Source organism: Oreochromis aureus, linkage group 12, assembly GCF_013358895.1.
Source record: "Oreochromis aureus strain Israel breed Guangdong linkage group 12, ZZ_aureus, whole genome shotgun sequence".
Lineage (NCBI taxonomy): Eukaryota > Metazoa > Chordata > Actinopteri > Cichliformes > Cichlidae > Oreochromis > Oreochromis aureus.
This window is the reverse complement of record NC_052953.1, coordinates 1,381,981-1,402,989: the sequence shown is the minus strand read 5'-3', so window position 1 is coordinate 1,402,989 and position 21,009 is coordinate 1,381,981. Positions and strand designations below refer to the sequence as shown.

Here is a 21,009-nt window from a genome sequence, read left to right as displayed (position 1 = left end):
ACAGAGAGACAGCCAGGTTCATAATGGATATAAGTTTGTTTGTTTTTTAATTTATATCCTTTATTAGATGTTCATGTGGTTTGGTTATTTGCCTTTTGGTTGAAAGTACACTGAGAGAGGACTTTTTGTTAGTGATCTTAATAGTATTTTTTCATATTAATGTAATTTTTCATCTAATTGAATCCAATCTATTTGTGTATGATTGTCAGTCCAAAGAGGGAGAGAGGAAAGAGGGGAACGTGAGGAGAAAGGTCAGGAAGAACCAGGTAAGAAAACAGACAGGGAACAGTGACAGGCACAACAGAAACTTATAAATCGTATTTCTGTTTATACTTCAATGCAACCAACACCCCTACCTCTTAAACTGTATTTATTATAACATTATTCAGTATAGTTCCAACAGCACCCCCCTCCCCCCCCTCCTCAATGTGCAATATCACTGATCACACTGCACCTCTCAATGCACCTGCTAGTTAGATGGCATGTGTGTGTATGTATATAGATGTAAGCATGTATGTGGAAATATGTGTGTGTGTGTGTGTGTGTGTGTGTATGTACGGATGCATATATGTATATATACATATATGTATGTTTGCAGGTGTATGTATAACTTATACATATCTTTCTTGTGTAAATGTAAATTTGTCTGTTATTGTGTAAATACTTACGCTATTGTGTACTCCACACACACGGAGAGATGCCAAACTGCCTTTCACTGTTCTTGTAACAGTGACAATAAAAAGCTATTCTATTCTAAAGTGTTAAACTGACAAAGAGAAAAAACCTGATTTTACTCACACAGTCAGGAAGTTGTGTCCTCCCTATATTAAAGCTGCTATACAGAATCTGCAAAACAAACTGGGTTGAAACATTTTTGACCCTCTTTAACAACATTCCAACATAACATTATCATTGATTGGGGAGATTAAAATTAATGATATATTTTTATGTGGTTCAGCCACAACTCTGCTAAAACCTCAGTAATAGGTAGGCCAACTTTTGGACTGTCCAGTTGTCTGTATGACTGCCGCAGTACGTGCACCACATTTGCACACTGAATCAGAAAGTGCCAAACAGCCCTGGTGGAGTGAGGAGCTGTAGAGAGAAGCAGATGCTCTGTTTATATTCTAAAAGTGTTTTAAGATTTATTTAAGAAATGTTTTCCAAAAGCACACATACACTTATCAGTGTTTCTCAAACCTTTTACAGTGTGTACCACTATGAAAGCATGAAACTCATAAATCTTACAACACAAAATTAGTTTTATTAAATTAGTAAAATTAGCATCTGCAGTAAGTATTTTTTCATACATTGTATACATTCTATCACAGGCAAAGTTGCCTCCATTTTTATAGTTTTTTATTAATATTTTGTAATAATTTATTCTTTTAAGGGAGTGTTTTTTTTTTAAATGTATCTGTATTATATTATACATACACATTAAAAGTGAATCTCTGTCCAAAAAATGCACTCGGTTTATTTTTACTCACTATGAGCATCATTCATTATTCTCCTCCAGTAATTAATGTTAGGATATGTATTTTTTATTCCAATCCATTCTTCTTTTGCAGCATTTAAATAACCTTTATCAGATTTGATGGTTTTTACAGACTTTTCAAAAAAGTTTTGCTTTTCTTTCTCAAATGTGGGATTAAATTGTGTTAAAATGTACAAAACAGTGATGTCATGTTTTGTGACGAGGACCCAGGCACAGAGAGACTTGATGAATTTAAGAATCTTATGATTTAATAAAGAAATTTGCAGACTTGCACAGAGATGGTAAAATTATAATGACTGATAACGGAGACGAAGACAACAGACGATGAGGACAGGGAGGAACAGGGGTTTAAATGCACCCAGGAGACAGTCAGAGGGAACTCGGGACAACTGGAGACATTTAAGGATGCAGGGACTGACAGAGACGGGGAAGAAGTCTCATCGTGACGAGTAAAGTTTATCTTGCCTGGCTGGGCAGCTCTCTGGGTGCTCAGCACCCCCAAAGCTCTGATCCTAGAATCGCCCCTGGTGGACACGTCCTTAATCAGCTGAAGACAGAACTTCACAACAAATCAGTAACTCGTAATCTACATGATAGAGGACCAGTAAGGCTCTGAGGTCCCTCCCCCCAGTCTGGGGGCGGTCGGAGTGATTCCCTGACAGTCATTAGCTTTCATTTTATTGCTGCAGTTACTGGCATAGATTGCCTTTCAGAATAAAACCTAAAACTTCTCGTTCTTTTCAAAATGAAAGTACAGTTGGTGTCGTCCCCGTACGCCCGGAGCCCCTCGCCGGCGGTCAGTACAGGCTGTGGATCGGTACCAGAGCGGCGTTTCTGGTTTTCTCCAGCAGTTTCTCCCTCAGCGTTTGTTTCTGGACTTCATGCCAGACGTAGCGAGGGTGCTCCACACGCGGAGGCTGCCCCGTCGGTGTCCACTCCACCTTGCGCCCGTCCTCATCGCGCTGGACGTGGTCAGGCGTCAGCACCACCAGCGTGTTGAAGCACACGCCGTCCGTCTTGCCGTGCTGTCGGCCATTGTGCTGCAGGCTGAGCACGCCCAGCGTGTTGACATCGTGGTCGTAGTAAGCCGACTGCATGGCTTCCTGCACCACCATGTTGGCCGCCCAGGTCACCGCGTGGGTCCTCACCGCCGCCGCTGTTGGAAGGTGGGGCACCGGGGCTGCCAGCAAAACAATCATATAAATTTCACGTCTGTAATATTCTGGATATTTATCATTGAGGTATTTGTATATATTAGGGCTGTTTCTTATATTTGTAACTTTGTAATATATTGCATTATTTAATTTAGTTCAGTCTGTTACTGAGCCGAGTAAATGATACACGGCTCAGGGTCCTACTTAATTAAAGGTTATTTATGAAGATGTCAAACTTAAAACACTTTAACTCAGCTGTGAAAAAAGCCAAACTGTAGAGTGTGTGCAGGTTTCTCTCAGTGCTAACGAGTGAGTTTGGTACCTCTGATGAGCAGAACCCAGATGTGCTCCTCAGCACCGACGAAGACCAACACCAGTCTCTGCACCACGTGACGGCAGCTCAGGTCTAAGGGTAGCGTGACAGGATGGCCGGGACTCAGACGGTACCTGAAGGCAGCACGGGAGGAAAGTCAGGAGTCGCCACATCAGCATTGTACAGATCAAAAACAGGCTGAACAACTCGGATAAAGGAAGTTTTTAAACACACTGAGGTTAATTATGGAGTTCCACAGGGAACCAATGAGTTAAACTGCAGGAATGTCTTAAAGACATAAAGACCTGGATGGCCGCTAACTTTCTGCTTCTTAATTCAGATCAAACTGAGGTTATTGTACTCGGCCCTGAAAATCTTAGAAATATGGTATCTAACCAGATTCTTACTCTGGATGGCATTACCTTGGCCTCCAGTAATGCTGTGAGGAACCTTGGAGTCATTTTTGACCAGGACATGTCCTTCAATGCACATATTAAACAAATATGTAAGACTGCTTTCTTCCATTTGTGCAACATCTCTAAAATTAGAAATATCCTGTCTCAGAGTGACGCTGAAAAACTAGTTCATGCATTTATTACTTCCAGGCTGGACTACTGTAATTCATTATTATCAGGATGTCCTAAAAACTCCCTGAAAAGCCTTCAGCTGATCCAAAATGCTGCAGCAAGAGTCCTGACAGGGACTAGAAAGAGAGAGCAGATTTCTCCTGTTTTGGCTTCCCTTCATTGGCTTCCTGTTAAATCCAGAATTCAAAATCCTGCTCCTCACATACAAGGTCTTAAATAATCAGGCCCCATCTTATCTTAATGACCTTGTAGTACCATATCACCCTATTAGAGCACTTCGCTCTCACACTGCAGGCCTACTTGTTGTCCCTAGAGTATTTAAAAGTAGAATGGGAGGCAGAGCCTTCAGTTTTCAGGCCCCTCTTCTGTGGAACCAGCTTCCAGTTTGGATTCAGGAGACTATGGTATTATGGTACTCCATAAATAAAACTGATGTGAATTTAACCACTGACTCTGTGGTGTGTTTCGCTGAGTTTACATACTTCAGTCCGGATTCGATGAGGCGGAGGATGTCCCGCCCTCTGAGTTGGAGCTCTGACTGTCTGTCCCACCACGAGGCCTGAAGAGACTCCTGATCTGCTGCTGACAGACTCTTTAAACTTCCCCCTGACAGAAGAGGAGAGACATGCTCCTTAAACTCTGCTGCTCTTCATGTGATACACACATTCCCCAGCTTCCTCAAACCAGACAAAGCTAACGATGCGTTCAGGGGCTCGGAGTAAAAAAGGTTACCCTTCAACACTAATAAAGTGTGTGACCTCTGACCTGTGACCTTGGCCAGGAAGATGAAACGGATCCACTGAGGTCCCTGCTCCTGGATGAGCAGCAAGGTGACTGGCTCGCTTTCAAACCCCGCCTCCTCCTTCACCTGCAGACAAAGAGAACCGCAGCTGATGGAAGACAAAGCCAGGCTTTCTCTACATGAGCTGGTTCAACAAAACCTGAAACCCAGGTCAAAGACATCCCAATCGCTCAACACTTCTTCTAAAGACCAACCGAGCAGCTCGCTCTTCAGTCAGAGCAGCAGCAATAAGCAAGACTGCTGCTGTTTGTAGCAGGGTGGTGATCACAGAGAGGATGGAGATCATTTCACAGCATTACGTCCTCCTGAGCCGAGTCTGGGACTGAAAGCACGAAGTTCTGTGCAGGCCGGCTCGGACTCCTGCTCCTGTGATCCAACACGGATAACAGGAAAAGCGTGACACTGAATTTATCCCTGAAGCAAACATCTCACAAAGCTGCTGCTCAACACAGGGCAGCTTTAAATACTGCAGCAGAAATCAGAGGCAACCTGGAAACTCATCATTGTGCAGTCCCTTCTAATGATGGCCTTAAAAAACTACAAATTTTATTTAAGTTCCATAAAGCTTCATGTCATCTCCCAAATATCATCTTTAATGAAAGAAAACACTGAAACGGACTTCCGCTTTGAACGTCACCGTGATGGCGGCGCTGTGAGCGAGCTCCTGAGGGAACCTACAAAACTGAAAATCTAACCCCACTAAGACGACGCACATTTGTCCCTCGAGGTGAATAAAGAAGGGGGTGAGCGAAATACACCAAACCAATACTCTGAGGTGGCAATAAAGTGGTAGTTTAACGGTGGGAAAATAATGCTAGCTTCCAGGCTAACACGTTTCACCTCTCACTGCAAACCTGCTGCCGCACACTGTGATCCAACCCCAGCAAGCAACGGTTGAAATATGGCTGACTTGGACATTGTGTTACAGGAAATAAAAGACTTTCGCCAAGAAAACAGTGCAAAACTGGGGAGATGAAGGAAGAAATCCTAAAGGTGAGCGCCAGACTGGACGAGGCTGAGGGGAGGATCGAGAGCACCGAGGTTGCCATGATTGAAAAAATAAAGCTACAGGTGAAGGTGGAGGACAAACTGACAGACCTACAGAGCCTTTATGCTGTACCCGCGACAGCAGGGCGGGCTCTACAACAATGAGTGAGTTTGTTGAGAAGTTGCCGCGGGAAGGCCTGGGCTGTCCCAAGATAAACTTGACGTACGCATCGAACGGGCGCACCACCCCAGGCGACGTTCCCCTGCGATCTATTATTGTGAAATTCCTCAGCTTCAAAACAAAGGAACTGCTGCTTCGTAAGGCATGGCAGAACAGAGGATTTACCTCCAACCACGTGAGTTTGGACCATGACTAACCCCCCGATTCTAAAAAAACCAAGAGAATACGCCAACGCGTGCAAGACTCTGAAAGAGCAGCAGATCCCCTCCAGCTTAGCTAAGGTGAAATATACCGATAAACAAAGATTTACAACACAGCGGTGGAAGCCAATAAGGACATGTCCAGTAGAGGCTACGCTGTGAAGATCGTTAAATCATCAGAAACAGCTTGTTTACAGAACCATCAGTGGATCAGGCAGAGACAGTAAGAACGGCAGGAGGGGACCAGAGAGTAGCACTGTTCACCGACGACCTACTACATCCTGTCCCACACAGGCACTCCCCAAAATCATGGAAATGCTCTCAGAGTTTCTCAGGATACAAGGTTAATGTAAACAAAACGCAGGTACTAACTCTAAACTACGATCCACCAATCGAAATTAAGAATCGCTGGAAATGGAAATGGGACGCAGGTAGCATTAGGTACGTAGGGGTGGTAATACATCGTGATGTCACCAAAATGTTTGATGCCAACTATGGTCCTGTGAATGAATCCATAAAATCTGATATAATGGAATACCATCCCTAATTGGACCTACACTCTAGGATTGAATCCATTAGATTAAACATGCTGTATTTGTTTCAGTCGTTACAGATTCCCACACCACAAAAAGGCCATTGATATGTCTCTGTTGTTTAGATTACACTGTGGGATGGAAAGATCTGGAAGGAACAAATGTTAAAGTAATACCAGCTACAGCTTTAATTCAATTCAATTCAATTTTATTTATATAGCGCCAAATCACAACAAAAGTCGCCTCAAGGCGCTTTATATTGTACAGTAGATAGCACAATAATAAATATCAGACACAAAGCTACAGAACAAAACAAACCTGCCAGATGAACCCATGCTACGAGTAATGATATCTGCTTGGAGTGAAGCAATAAGAATTTGTGGTTTGAAAATGCCTCTAAAGTCTTTAGATGGTGCGTATATGACTCAGACTTTACCCTGAATCAGTGCGATAAGAGCTTCAGGAACTGGATTCCAAAAGGCCTAACTAATTATTATCATCTGTCCACAAGGGGGCGTTTCAAAGCTTTGAAACCTTAAGGAGAAAATATGATTTAAGCTCAGACGATTTCTTCAGATATCTACAGGTCAGAAATTATTTTAATCAAGACCTGAAAGTGAATATAAACAATCTACGATTTGTAGTAACATTTGTATCATTAACTAATTCTGGAGCACACAATAAAATCATTTCCAGATTATACAACAGCATCCTGTGTAAAAACAAAAGCACTGTTTGTTAAAGTGAAGTGGGGGAAAAAAGCTAACCTGACCATTTCAGAGGAGTGCTGGGACCACATATGCATACAGTGGACTACCACTGTTGTTTGACGTGAATTTTGCTGGAAAAGCATCATGAGATTCTTCATCCCCCTGCTCAGAAAAGGTATCTGGGAACTGGTGACACTTGTTGGAGATGTGGAGGAGATGGTGCTAACCATTTCCATAATTCCTGGGACTGCCGGATGTGAGTAAACAGGCCCTCACGAGGAGATGGTTCAAGCCTGACTGAAGACTGGATATATTCTGTAGAAGACATCTATACCATGGAAAAACTGTCTTTCTCTCTCAAAGTGCAGACGGATACCTTCTACAGAATATGTTTGAGCCTGTGAGGTGGGATTTTCTATCAAGCCTGCCACTTTTATGCTCGTGCACTGATTGAAATACCCATGCTAATAACGCGAAGCTAACTTGGCTACCCCACTACCCCCAACCCAAGTTCTTACGGGGGGGTTTTCAACTATAAGTTTACAAATCTGAAAGCAAAAGCAATGTAGAGAGTCATACTACTGTTATGTTCAATGTACTTTCTTACAGTTTTTTCTGAATGCTTAAACCCTAACTGTGATTCTTATAGCACAATTTCTAAAACTATTAATACTTATAGCAAAACCACTCACTGAGTTTGCCAAACTAAAAGCACAAACACTGCTTTGCACTCAGTTTGCCATTTTGTAACACACACTTTGCAAACCTGTAGCTACAATCCACTGCACAGCACTCTTTTTGCAGAACTGTGAACACAACTCACTCCTTTACACTCAATTTGCAAATGATCAACACACTCTTAGCAAAACTATACACATTTATGGCTGTTATTTACACTATTTTGCCAACTGTCTGGCACACTGTCACATGTGAAAACTTTTTTAGATCATTAGTTCACTTTGCAATCAGCCTAAGCACTTTAAATAAGCTACAGGTAAGCTCTGTGTGTGTGGAGTACAATGGAGGGAGCAGGAAGAGTGAGAATTAGAGGAGGCCAACGGGTTCAGCCTAACTCGAGCCGCTACACTGTAGCAAGCATCATAAGGACATTTTGAAATGACAGTTGGTTAGTACAGTCACTTTGCACTAAGATCTGTAGCACTGCCATGCTAATGAGAAACACAACAATACCATAGATGTAAAAATACTGAAATTGTTACTTTACAGAATTGCTAGACGACCAGATGCTGGGAGCAGAGGAAGCATGTTCACTGCAGACCAAGAAACCCATATAGTCAATATGGTGATTGCAAATAATCCTATACTTGGAAATAAACACTTGTGTTTGTTTTGATGTGTGTGAATAAACACCAGTACTTGAAGTTTGGATCCCTCTATGCTTACGGATCTATGACAAAAGTATGAGCTCACACTGACATAGCCTACCTTGTGCACAGAGAAAGCAAAAGCCAGATGTGTTTTTCATTCATACCATCAGTGTGTAGTTGGTGCATTGTGTGCTTATTAATATGATGGCTTGTGTTAACTGTTGGATACGAAAATACCATTTTTACAAAGGTGTGGAGAGTTAAGCAAAGGTTATTCGCTTTTACAAGGAAACTACAATGTTTTGCTGATTGGGTGAAGAGTTTTCTTATTTGTGTGTAGAGTTTTGCAAAAATAGCCAATAGTTACAAAAAATGTGCTCAAGCCATCAGAAAAAACTGTAATAAAAGAGTTTTTTTTTTTAAAAAGAAAAAACTGAAACACCAAAACCTGCAGTTCCTCTAACGTCCACCTGGGGCTCCACCAGCGAGTTATTCCCATAGACTCCAATGTTAAAATGGTTCAAAACAACCAAAGCCTCTGATTATGATTTTTCAGACATTTTATTGATATACAAAAAACAAACATGTTCACACAGGTGACATAACACTGATGTTAAAGCCAGATCACTCCTCCTCCTCGCCCCCTGATCTCTGTAAAGCAGTGTTGTTCTGTCAGGGCAAGCAAGGAAGGCGGTGCTTACCAAATGAAAAAACAAACTGTTATTTCAGTATTTTGACTTTTTCAACCTTAAGTGACCGTATTTGGCATATCTTGGTTAGAAAGTTGGCAAGCTGCATTCACAGAGCTTATGCAAACATCACACAAACACATATCTGCTAATCAGTGCTCAGTAATATCTGAACTGTAGCTCCGCCTCCTTGGATGCTCTGTTTTAACAGTGACCTCACAGCAGGCATATTATTGGTCACATGATGTCATTAAAAAGCTCCAAACGGGTCCAACAGCACAAACAGGGTCCAGGGGTCCAGTTCAGGGACTCCCGTTAGTTAAGGTGAAGCCTAGCAGACAGCTAGCTGCTACAGCCACCTGTACCACCATCTACCTGTCAGTCAAAGAGGCCACGCCTCTAATAATGCAAACTTTAAGCCTTAATACAATTTGAACAGGTGAGTAATAGAAACGCTCTTCCGCGTACAGCTGTTATGAAGGAGTATATGATCCACAGAGACCAAACTGTTTGTGTATCAGGCTGTAAACAGGTTTGTTTTAACATGGGAGTCTATGGGGCCTGACTCGCTGCTCCCCCTGCTGGACGCTGGAGGAGCTGCAGCTTCTTACTCTTACAGGCTCCTCCTCACTCACCTCCCTCTTCATCGCCTCCTCCAGGCTCTCCCCCACCTCCACCCTCCCAGCAGGAAGATACCACTGTTTGTAACAGTCCGGTTTGGCCTCCTGGACCATCAGCACCTCCTCCTGAAGGAGTGTTAATTAATTAAATAATCGATCATTTAAGGGTATTGATGAGACGGAGTGGCTACCTGTGGTGACCTCTGTTCACCTTCTCATTGAAGATGACAGCACAGACGATGTAGGTGACGTTCTTCCTCAGGGTGGCGGGTTTGCTCTGCTCCAGGCCCACATCACACACAGTGACCTCTGACCCCTGCCCACTTAAAAGCCTCTCCACCTGCTCCTCCACCTGCTGCTGTTCCTCAGCTGTCATCTCCATGTCTGTAAGAGGAAGAACAGAGAGCGTCTTCATCAGCTAAAAAAAACACCGCAGAGCTCGAGGCTGTGATTGCAAGCGCGCGGAGGCTCACCTGTGATCCAGGTGTGGTGTTTCTGGTGTCTACCAGGTGTGACAGACGCTGGGAGAGCTTCCTCTCTTACTGTCGGATCTGAATCCTGAAAACTGTAGTTCACTAAAAGTACTTCGTTACTTTCTCCGCAGGTACCGGCGTCATAAATCACCGAAGCCTTCCCCCCGGAAACAGATGCCGGTGATAAAAGCACGAGCCCCCCTCCTTCAGCTCGCCTGTTTTGACATTTGACTCCAGAAGGTGACACCGGAAGTGCTACTAATCTTCCTGTTCCGCGCCGCCGCAGTAAGAGCTTTTAACCCACTCGAACAGCCCCCCACGGGCGCTTTGGACGGTCCAGATTCAGATAAACACAACAGAAGGTAACTGAGCTCTAACCAATCAGGAGCAGCGTTCTTAAAACGGGTATGAGCTTTAATTTGTCTGTGTGCGTGCTTTATTGTGAAAATCTGACCCGGAAATCACGTGTTTTGTAGTTTGTCCTGGTCGTTGCGGCTCAGGCCGGTGTTATAACGCAGTAAGGTCACAGAGGAGCTGCTCACAGAGAGCCGGGAGACGTACCTGTGACGGTGGAATAGGACAAACAGGTGAAGCAGCGGAGCCGGTCCGAACCGGTCTGAGCGGAACTCCGTCAGGTAAACAGGAAGTTGAACTGATCGCTCTCACTGACCAATCCTCTGAGGTCCAGCAGCCGCTGGTGTTGTGCCAAAGACTGATTTCCAATGTTTCCGTGTATTTTTTATGTGTAATATCTTTACGTATGTTGGTAAATAGACTTCAGTGAACAGCGTTTACAAAGGGGTTTTATATAGAATTAAAAAATTATCTGTTTTTCAAGTATCTTTACAACTCTGTGTTATTGTACTTACATTATAACCAATCCGGTCCTTTATCCCCACTTAAAATATTTTTACAGAACTATTGTAATATTTGCTGCCATCTCTGCTGTCCTGTTGGCCAGCTTACTCTTACAAAAGACATTTTTAATGTTAATGAGATTTTTTTTAACTGCATAAATAAAGGTTATATAAAAGTCACTGGCAAAAACTGATTGCAGCTTCTACCTTGTTACACGAATGTTGTTTGTGGCTCCAGATGACTTTATGTCATCCATGAGGGATGCATTTGACATATGTTTCACATATTATAGCCCAACAAGTTACTTATAGCAGTTTAAATACGAGCAATCAGTTTTTGGCAAATACCAGCTGTGGGTTACTTTCATAAGCCATAGCTGCTGGTAATACTGCGTGTAGTACTATAATATAAGTAATGCTAATACTACTGTATGTGTTACTGTAAAAACTGTTACTCAGGAGGGTCAAAGGATGGGCATCCAATCAGAATCCAAAGATCACTTATTCATGTTATTTTAGCTGAAATGTGTTTTAGCGAGAGACAGACACACCTAAACTCTGTTGTTGTTATAACGTGTGCCAGGTGAGTTCAGTTATCACAGAAACCAATCAGGGATGAGAAAATCAGGAGAGGCAGTCAGGTAAAAAAAAAAAAAAGTACGGAGGAAGAATCTTTACTGAAATAAAAACGTGCTTTTACGTGCAGGTCGACACCTGTGTGAACAGTCTGGGCTCACGTGCACGTTCATGCTTGTGCAGGAATATGAAACACACATAAGTACAGCTGTGTTTGTGTTGTTAGATCTGTGCCTTTGTTAAAGATCAGAAACAGCGAGAGCCAAAAACGTGTTCCTTCATCAGAACTCCAGTGAATGCATTCTGAATAAAAACAAGCAGGTAAAAGAAGAAGATTTGTTATATTCAGTCTGGCTCAGGGGAAACTGTGCTGCTGTTGACCGAAGTCCGAGGAGGAGAGGAGGAAGGCATGTTAGGAGGCTGAGAGAGAGAACATGAGATAAAGAAGGATTATTTTGAACTTTGATTGATGCAAAGCTGTTCTTGCAGGATTCAAATGTGGAGCTGCAGGTGAGCAGATGCCTTCTGTCGTGTCTTCAAGGTGTCAGTTTCTCCTGTGGGAGAATAAAACTAGCGACCGTGACGTGATGAATCTGCCTGAATGCTGTTTTGTTGTTCGGTTCTCTTTGTGTTCTTCCTGCAGGCAAACATCTTCTTTAAGACCCTGAATGAGAAGAAACGGGTGAAGCTGAGCCTCGTGGTGTGTTCAGAGTGGACGTGTGAGGGAGTGCAGCCGGAGACACGCCGGTGTTGGAGCGTCATGTGTGCGTAGCTGCCCTCTGATTGGACTCTTGTCTCTGCTGACTCGGTCTGATGTTGCGGCACAGTAAGCTGCAGAAGCAGGTCCTCGCTCTGTACCGGCAGTTCCTGCGAGCCGGGCGGGACAAACCGGGCTTCGTCCCCCGAATCCGCGACGAGTTCAGAGAGAACTCCCGCATCAAGAAGACGGACGTGATGCACATCGAGTATCTGTACCGACGGGGCCAGCGGCAGCTGGAGCAGCTGAGGGACGTCAACACCAAACAGCTGGGCTCCTTCTCCAAACCCAAAGAGTGCGGCTGAAACCGTGTGACCTCTGAATCGCACCGCCGTACCTCTGAAAGACGCTGGCGCCATCAAACTGCTGCCATCGTGCTCAGGAGATGGGCTATGAAGGCCGCAGCAGCGATAGAAGCTGCAGTGAAACAAATGTTGACAGTAATGAATTTTATCTGATGTCTGTAACAATAAAACGTGTCTGTGATGAAGACGAACTCATATTCTTCATATTCATGTTTAAGAAACTCAAAACCATCAGAGTTAATCTGTTAATGTGTTCATGACGGTCAGGCTTCATGTCTCCCTCTGAAATATCATTCATATTTTTCTTCATGCGTCTGCACTGCATTCTGGGTAGATGAAGAGTCATGTGACTATTTTTTTTTTTTCAGGAATTAAAAAGAAAATTAAAAAGTTTGTTTCCAGGGGAACTGAAACGAGGGAAATCAGGTGTTTTAGTTTTTACACAGAAAATTGTTTAAAGGAGCTTAAATGGAGTCAGAGCAGGAGTGGGTTTAAAAAATCAGTCGATTTTAGTTTGAATAAAGTGATATCGATGCATTAAATCCTGAATCGATTTTTAAATGTAAATGTATTTTGCTAGAAACGCTAAAATCTCAGGTTAAATCTCACAAAACTATTTCAACAACCAGCAAACAGCCAAAACGGTAAACGAGAGCCGAAACATGTAAACAGAGAGCGTGGATCATTCACCTGACGTCACGGACGCGCCGTCAGGGCTGAAGAACGAAAGCTCAGTGATTCTGATGCTGCAGGTTTTGTCTCTCCAACCAAAATTCACTGAACCTGCAGAAAAAGAAGCTCCGAACTACGCTTCACACTTGATAAACATGCTCATTAACTCCCTCTGACTTTGGCTGTTTTACTTCCTGCACAGCTCTCTCTCTCTCAGTGCACTCAGAGTCAGTTTTACCATCAAATCTCTGTTTTCTGCATTATTCTCTGCTTATTACACACCAGCCTGCTGCTGTGCTCAGTGCTGTCCGCCTCTGACAGTAAAGCCTCATTTCTGCTGTTCAAATTGAAGAAATGTAAACTTTTACAAATGATTGCTCAGCTGTGTCTGTAATCAAACCTCTGTGACTTTGCATCAGGTCATGTTCACATGTTCATTCACGGTTTTCTTCTGTTTTGGATCTACTGCAGAATATTTTAAGGTTATCTGCTATAAAAAGTCAGGCCAGGAAAATCTGCTTCGTGATTTTCTGTTTTATCCTCAGTTACTGTGACACAAAGGCCTCTGCTGTGATGCTCACACCTCTGATGGAGTCTCACAGTGTCAGCTTTGGTTTATACATAGATATAAAAATATGGAGATGAACTGATAAATAATCAGAATTAGAATATTTCTGACTGTCTGAGTCAAAACTGAACTGAATAGATTATAGAAATGGAAATCGATACCCGGCGCTCAGTCGGAGCTCTGCAGCAAACACGCGGAGACACGGTTGTGGCGCAGCACGCGAACGGAAGCAGCGTTTAGTTTGACACATGTGTCGCTGTGGAGCCGCCGAGCTGCTTCTAAAGCGACGAAGAAGAAGTGATGTAAACAGGAAGTTGGGCACGTACGTCCACAAAAACTGTCGTGTCGAATATGTGGATAAATATGAAATTCAGCAAAAGCTGTTGAATACAGAGGAACTGCCGAAGTTTGCTTTAGTTTAATCTCGGGACGTTTTTCTTAGTTTGGGGATTTTTCGCTGTTTTTGGGCCGTTTTCCGGTCATGTCCGGGTCAGTGAACCCCACAGGAGAGATGAGCAACGCGCAGTTATTCCAGCAGGTAAATCAATTTATTCTGTTGTAAAATAAATGAAATGTAAACTTTTATCACAGCGTGTGTCACGGTGAATTAGGCGTGGCTGAAACGGTCCAATCAAAACGAACAAAAAGACTTTTAATAAGAACAAAGACAATTTGATTATTCAGGAATCTTTATAGGTTTCTGTGAAGGTTCTCAGTCATCCAGCTCATCGTAGTCTCAGGAGCCTGGAAAGAAAAGCGTCTGGACTTAATCAGAGAAGCTTCTTCAGTTCCAAGAACAATTGGTCCCACATTTGAAACCCCGTGGGAGGGTCCCTAACAGGGTCATGGACCTTGTAATCTTTACAGGTGCAGGCTCACAGGAACATCAAACTATCAACAGAGTCAAATTAAAATCTAACTCAGCTGAAAGGAAATACACAAATACTCCTGAAGACACAGGTACACCTGAGTACACCTGCAACCCTGCAGGTGTATTCAGGTGTTATCCTGTCCCACTTCCTTTACCGCGGTCAAGTGAGCCGTCATTTATAAGCCGCGGTCAAGCCAGCCGCTTCTTATCCGCCGCATAAATGTCCTTGCGCTTTTACACCAGTCTTTACGGTAGCGCCTTTTCGCTTTATATCCCGATTGAAAGCCGAGACACGCGCACGCGTGCACGCGCGCACACACAAATTGCAATGGGACAGTCTGGTTGCATATTCAAAAATTCATTAAAAATCTTCCTTAATAGTTGATGCCAAGCTTTCAACACATTCTTCCTCTGGGACACCTACTGTACCTCTGGGCCAGGTTTCATCTCAATCCGCTGCATCAATAATTGTTTAATATTAATGGATCAAAAGTGCTGCTGAGAGAGTCATGACAGCATATTTCAGCCATATTTGCTTGTCTTCACTGACTCGCTTTGAAATCCAGATTTTAATTTTGGAATATCAGGTGTACTTGTGGTTCCTATAGAATTTTAAGGTTGAACGGGAATCAGAGTCTTCATCTCTCAGGCCTCTCTTCTGTGGATGCAGCTCACAATATTAATTGTGACAAGACAAACACCCATCTCTGCTCTTGTTATTAGCATTAAAACCTTCAGTTTTGACAAATAATACAGTCAGAGTGGATCAGGTGACCCTGAATCTTCCCTTATTTGTGCTGCAATAAGCCTCGGCTCTTGCGGGCTTCCCGTGATGTATGAATTTTTTCCTTCTTTGCTCGATCTGTGTTTATACACCTCTCTGCATTTAATCATTAGTTAGTATGTATCTCTTGCTCTCTTGCACAGTGTATATGTTGTCCTGTCTCCTTTTCATCAACCTCAGTCAGTCACAGTCGATGGCTGTCTCTCCTTGAGCCTGTTTCTGCCAGATGTTTCTACCTCTTCAAATGGAGTTTTTCCTTCCCACTCTCACTAAATGTTAGCTCATATTGGGTAATTAAATTGTTGGGCTTTTCTTTGTATTATTGTTGTGTTTTTACCCAGCAACATAAAGTGTCTTTAGGCAACTGCTGTACACTTTATCGAAAACCTAGTGAGGGTTTACTCATATTTGCCACTGGGTGGCTGTAGCTCAGGAGGTAGAGCAGGTCACCTCCTCATCGGGAGGTTAGTGGTTCGATCCCTGGCTTCTCCAATCTGCATTTCAAGAGTGTGAATGTGTATGAATGTAGTTAGGAAGCACACAGTTAAGAGGAAGTGTGTGATTGGGTGAATGTGGCATGTTGTATAGAGCACTTTGAGTAATCCGGGAGACTAGACAAGCGCTATAAAAGAATCAGTCCATTCACTGTCTGAACAGTTTTGTCACGTTACTTTTGCACTATTATGCTCCGGCACATGTTGTTATTACATGGCTTGATTAAGGTACACATTAGGCTGACATCGTGGGCCAGAGCTGAAACTGTTCTGGGCCAGCACAGGACCACCAGTGTCTATGCAACTGGCCTTGTGCTGGCCCATGTGTGGATTACCTCTGGCAAACCTGATCTGGGCCACCAAAGGACTGTCATTCTTTGCGGTATGTGGGCCATGTGTAAGCACATTGTGTGGTCCTGATCCAGGCCATACCAATTTCGCTACATGGGTTTAAGATTGAAGCATTAATTAATGGCAGGACTTCTTTGAGGAGACTTGTAGGAATGGGGTCTATAAGACACGATGATGGTTTGGAGGAAGTGATCACTGAAGTTAACTCAGAAAGATAAGTTGGAGAAAAAGAGTCTAAATGAATATCAATATTACTTAAAGTAGCTGTAGATAATATTACATCTGTGAGATCATTATGGTTAATTTTCTCTGTAATTGTTAAGATGTTATTTGTGAAGAAGTTCATGAAGTCATTACTAGTTAACGTTAAAGGGATGGTTGGCTCAGTAGAGCTCTGACTGTTTGTCAGCCTGGCTACAGTGCTGAAGAGAAACCTGGGGTTGTTCTTATTTTCTTCAATCAGTGACGAATAGTAAGATGTTCTGGCTTTGCGGAGGGCTTTCTTATAAAGCAGCAAACTATTTCTCCAGGCTAAATGATGATCCTCTAAATTTGTGACACGCCATTTCCTCTCCAGCTTACGAGTTATCTGCTTTAGGCTACGTGTTTGAGAATTATACCACGGAGTCAGGGACTTTGGATTTGAGGCCTTAGTTTTCACAGGAGCTACAGTATCCAGAGTCGTACGTAGTGAGGAGGTAAAATCAATTCACCTATATATTGTGTATTGTGCCTTAATTAAGTGTTCCCTGGTGTTTCCCAGTTGCAGTGTGTGTTACTACCAGTAAGTTTGGTAGTTCATGAAATAGAAGAGCTTCTGTTCCTGTAATATTGAATGTTGTTTTAAAAGGTGTCCAAAAACAGAAAATAAAGTATTTCAAAAGACAAGGAGTATGTCACAATGAATATATAATTTGAATTTATACAATTTAATTAATTCCGGTGTTAGCAGTTAAATGTTATGTATTTAGCGCCAAATCACAACAGCAGTCGCCTAAAGACACTTTATGTTGCTGGGTAAAAACACAACAATAATACAAAGAAAAGCCCAACAATTTATTTACCCCATATAAGCTAACATTTAGTGAGAGTGGGAAGGAAAAACTCCATTTGAAGAGGTAGAAACATCTGGCAGAAACAGGCTCAAGGAGAGACAGCCATCGACTGTGACTGACTGAGGTTGATGAAAAGGAGACAGGACAACATATACACTGTGCAAGAGAGCAAGAGATACATACTAACTAATGATTAAATGCAGAGAGGTGTATAAACACAGATCGAGCAAAGAAGGAAAAATTCATACATCACGGAAGCCCGCAAGAGCCGAGGCTTATTGCAGCACAAATAAGGGAAGATTCAGGGTCACCTGATCCACTCTGACTGTATTATTTGTCAAAACTGAAGGTTTTAATGCTAATAACAAGAGCAGAGATGGGTGTTTGTCTTGTCACAATTAATATTGTGAGCTGCATCCACAGAAGAGAGGCCTGAGAGATGAAGACTCTGATTCCCGTTCAACCTTAAAATTCTATAGGAACCACAAGTACACCTGATATTCCAAAATTAAAATCTGGATTTCAAAGCGAGTCAGTGAAGACAAGCAAATATGGCTGAAATATGCTGTCATGACTCTCTCAGCAGCACTTTTGATCCATTAATATTAAACAATTATTGATGCAGCGGATTGAGATGAAACCTGGCCCAGAGGTACAGTAGGTGTCCCAGAGGAAGAATGTGTTGAAAGCTTGGCATCAACTATTAAGGAAGATTTTTAATGAATTTTTGAATATGCAACCCGACTGTCCCGCTTTGGGATGTCCCAAAGCATTGTATGCATGCGTGTGCATGTCTGAGTCCGCGCGTGTGCACGTGTCACTGCTTGCGCGTGTACTTGTGCGCAGGTCTATGCTTTCGATCGGGAAATAAGGAGAAAAGGCGCTGCCGTAAATGCCGGTGTAGAAGCGCAAGAAAATTAATGCGACGGAAAAGAGGCGGCTGGCTTGACTGCGGCTCACAAATGACGGCTCACTTGACCGTGGTACTTCCTTTCACACAGGCAGCAGGTACACGCTTTAGGTCTGTCAGTCTGTCTGTCAGCAGCTCTTTTATACCCGGAGTTAAACCTGAAGTCACCTCCCAATCCACAGTCCAGGCCTCAGCCTCTGTACACCAGCGTGTTTTTCATCCAATTCATTTTTAAGTTCAGTCCCTGCTCCTGATTGGCTGCTGAGGCTCACCTGCACAGAGGGATGCTGTGTCTTTCTCCATCAGCTCTGTCTTTGGTCTAGTTTTAAGAGTTTACGGGAGAATCTGTTCATCTTTTTCACTTTTTCGTGTTCATAAAAACACCTGTGGCATGTCAGCTGGGTTTACAGGCAAAAACTCTGTGATTGGTTCTCATCGTGTTTCCTGCAGGTGGCACTGCTGCGATGGTTGAACTCTCAGACTGAGGAGGACCGGAGGATCTTGGCGGCGGTGACGGGCGTCCAGGTCGGCAGAGAGCTGCTGAATCGGATCACCGGCCAGGACAAAGTTGATGCCTACAAGGTACAGCGGGGAGCGCCGATCACATCCGCCACTCTGCTCGCGTCTCATTTCCTCACGATGAATGTCGTCCTGTTTTGTGTCCTCAGCGAGACTGTGTCCTGAGCATTGCACAGTTCCTGCGGCAGAACCCGCGAGCCTCGCAGGCGCAGATCAACGCCGAGGTGGAGAAGAACGTCCTGCTGTTCGCCGCTCGAGTCAAAGCTCTGGAGACAGCGCCGATTCTCTGAGTTATTCTGTGAACGCTCCACATTTCCCTCGAGTGTGCTCGCTTCATACTTCAAACCTTTGTTAGTTTGTGTTCTGCTTGTGTTGTCTGCTGAGGCCATGCTGAGTTCAACGAAAGCTACAGGATTTGTTTCCACATGAAGAAAAATCTGTTTCCGCCTGTGACTCTTCACAATAAAAGCTCCAGCTAATTCCAAGCCTTCTGTGTTCCGACTTGTTTACAGAACAATAAGTTCTGCACTTATTCAGATCTTCAGATTTTTATTTCTGGCGCACAAAGTTCTGATTGAGATTTTTGTACATGAGTTTCAAATGTCTAGAAATCTGGAAATGTTACATTCTGCATTCAAAGTTTAGTCATCAACTGTCTTTTACTGCTGAGGTTCATTATTTATGAGTCCTTCTGCAGAATGGGCTGATTTTAAAATCCTGATTGGAGTCAAACGTCCTGGGCTGCTTCCAGACAACAGACTGTATATTTATTAGTCCTTTATTTATCCAGGTAAAAATCTCATTGAGATTAAAAATCTCATTTCCAAGAGAGACCTGGCATCATGGCAACAAAAGTCACATACCACATAGGTATATAACATTCAAAACAAATACAATATCCCATACCAACATGTGTAAAATATACAATAACAGATCAAATTAAGAGTACATTAAAAACAATCACACTGAGTAAAAGAGCTGTTCTCTCATTCCTTTAAGACAGACTTAAACTCTCCTGAGGTAACCAATTCTGATAATTTCAGTTCCTTCTGCAGATTATTCCAGGAAGCAGGGGCAGCGTATTTAAAAGCCTTTTTCCCCAATTCTGTTCTGACTTTTGGGACAATCAATTGTATGGTATTGTGAGAACGAAGGCTGTATTGGTTGTGGTTTTTACACATATAAACACATAAATAAGATGGAACCAGCCCAAGGAGAGATTTATAGATAACGAGCAACCAATGGGAGAGTCTGCGAATATGCGAAGATGGACATTTAGCAGCAGCATACAAAGAACAATGTTGTACACGATTTCCATAGCCAGTAATAAAACGTAAAGCACAATGGTACACAGTATCCAACCTCTTTAGGTAGTGGGCAGGTGCATTCATAAAAAGCAGGTCACCATAATCCAATAAAGGTAAAAAAGTTGCATGAATCAAGTGTTTTCTCACTTGGAGGGGGAAACAGGATTGGTTTCTAAAAAAGTAACCTAGTTTTAGTTTTAACTTTGACACAAGCCTTTGAATGTGAGTCTTAAATAACAAATTCTGATCTATAATGATCCCTAGATACTTGTAAGATGTGACCATTTCAATTTCAGTTCCTTGAATTGTTTTAGCTACGTCTCCTAAGATTAAAACAATTCAAGGAACTGAAATTGAAATGGTGGAAGTCACCCACTTTGAATGAACACATAGGGAACACACCTGAGACTTGTTCTTGATGCTCAAAATATTCAGGGTGCCACATATGCACTCTTGGTGTGCAGTGCACACACTCTTCATATGATCCTCTTTTCAGACTAACATTTACAAAATAAACTCTGTATTTCATTCATTAAGACCTGAAAGTGTTGACTGAGGTCACAGAGGGAGCCGAATGCTGCTTTCCTTATGGGAGTCTTTAAGCAATAAGATGAGTCGCCCCCTGCTGGCCATTAGAAAGTATCCAGGTTTAAGCTTCACTTTCATCTTTAACAGTTATGAGAGTCTAAGACATTTTTATTTTTAGCTGTTTTACATCAAAAACTCAAAAAGCTCAAAATAAACAAAACATGCTTTTAAGTCCCGAGAACATAACAGAGAGGAGAGAAACAGTCGGCTTTACCCTGTCCAGCCAGGAAGCATCAACCATGTCACCTGCACATGTGTGTGTGGTAGGAATTTTTTTTTTTCAGTAATTGAGGGTAGACAATGGATGAAATACGGCGTTT

The 21,009-nt window shown here is 42.8% G+C and overlaps 2 protein-coding genes across 5 annotated transcripts; one reads left to right on the top strand and one right to left on the bottom strand.

The window, feature by feature from the left end:
• Positions 1-1,906: 1,906 nt before the first annotated feature.
• On the bottom strand, positions 1,907-10,211 carry nudt18 (nudix (nucleoside diphosphate linked moiety X)-type motif 18). 2 transcript variants are annotated; one of them, XM_039621141.1, is made up of 7 exons: positions 10,076-10,211; positions 9,814-9,986; positions 9,618-9,728; positions 4,318-4,420; positions 4,035-4,158; positions 2,975-3,099; positions 1,907-2,678 (listed from the first exon to the last, which is right to left on the bottom strand). In XM_039621141.1, exons 2-7 carry the CDS (start codon positions 9,982-9,984, stop codon positions 2,296-2,298), a joined length of 1,017 nt encoding a protein of 338 aa, XP_039477075.1. In that variant the 5' UTR covers positions 9,985-9,986; positions 10,076-10,211; the 3' UTR covers positions 1,907-2,295. The 2 variants fall into 2 exon arrangements, with proteins under 2 accessions (XP_039477075.1, XP_039477076.1); XM_039621142.1 differs by lacking the exon at positions 10,076-10,211 and having other exon boundaries at positions 9,794-9,955.
• Positions 10,212-10,396: 185 nt separating this feature from the next.
• On the top strand, positions 10,397-12,765 carry sdhaf1 (succinate dehydrogenase complex assembly factor 1). 3 transcript variants are annotated; one of them, XM_031733607.2, is made up of 3 exons: positions 10,397-10,437; positions 10,552-10,710; positions 12,152-12,765. In XM_031733607.2, exon 3 carries the CDS (start codon positions 12,322-12,324, stop codon positions 12,568-12,570), a length of 249 nt encoding a protein of 82 aa, XP_031589467.1. In that variant the 5' UTR covers positions 10,397-10,437; positions 10,552-10,710; positions 12,152-12,321; the 3' UTR covers positions 12,571-12,765. The 3 variants fall into 3 exon arrangements, with proteins under 3 accessions (XP_031589467.1, XP_039477074.1, XP_031589466.1); XM_039621140.1 differs by having other exon boundaries at positions 10,411-10,480; XM_031733606.2 differs by lacking the exon at positions 10,397-10,437 and having other exon boundaries at positions 10,440-10,710.
• The last annotated feature ends 8,244 nt before the right edge of the window (positions 12,766-21,009 follow it).

Bases quoted from the DNA above. Each gene is read 5' to 3' on its own strand.
- nudt18 (XM_039621141.1), bottom strand. From the start codon at position 9,984: ATGGAGATGACAGCTGAGGAACAGCAGCAGGTGGAGGAGCAGGTGGAG. The intron at 4,421-9,617 runs GTGAGTGAGGAG...CTTTGTCTGCAG, and splicing joins AGGAGGCGATGAAGAGGGAG to GTGAAGGAGGAGGCGGGGTT. The intron at 2,679-2,974 runs GTACCAAACTCA...TTTTGCTGGCAG, and splicing joins CTGGGTTCTGCTCATCAGAG to CCCCGGTGCCCCACCTTCCA.
- sdhaf1 (XM_031733607.2), top strand. From the start codon at position 12,322: ATGTTGCGGCACAGTAAGCTGCAGAAGCAGGTCCTCGCTCTGTACCGG.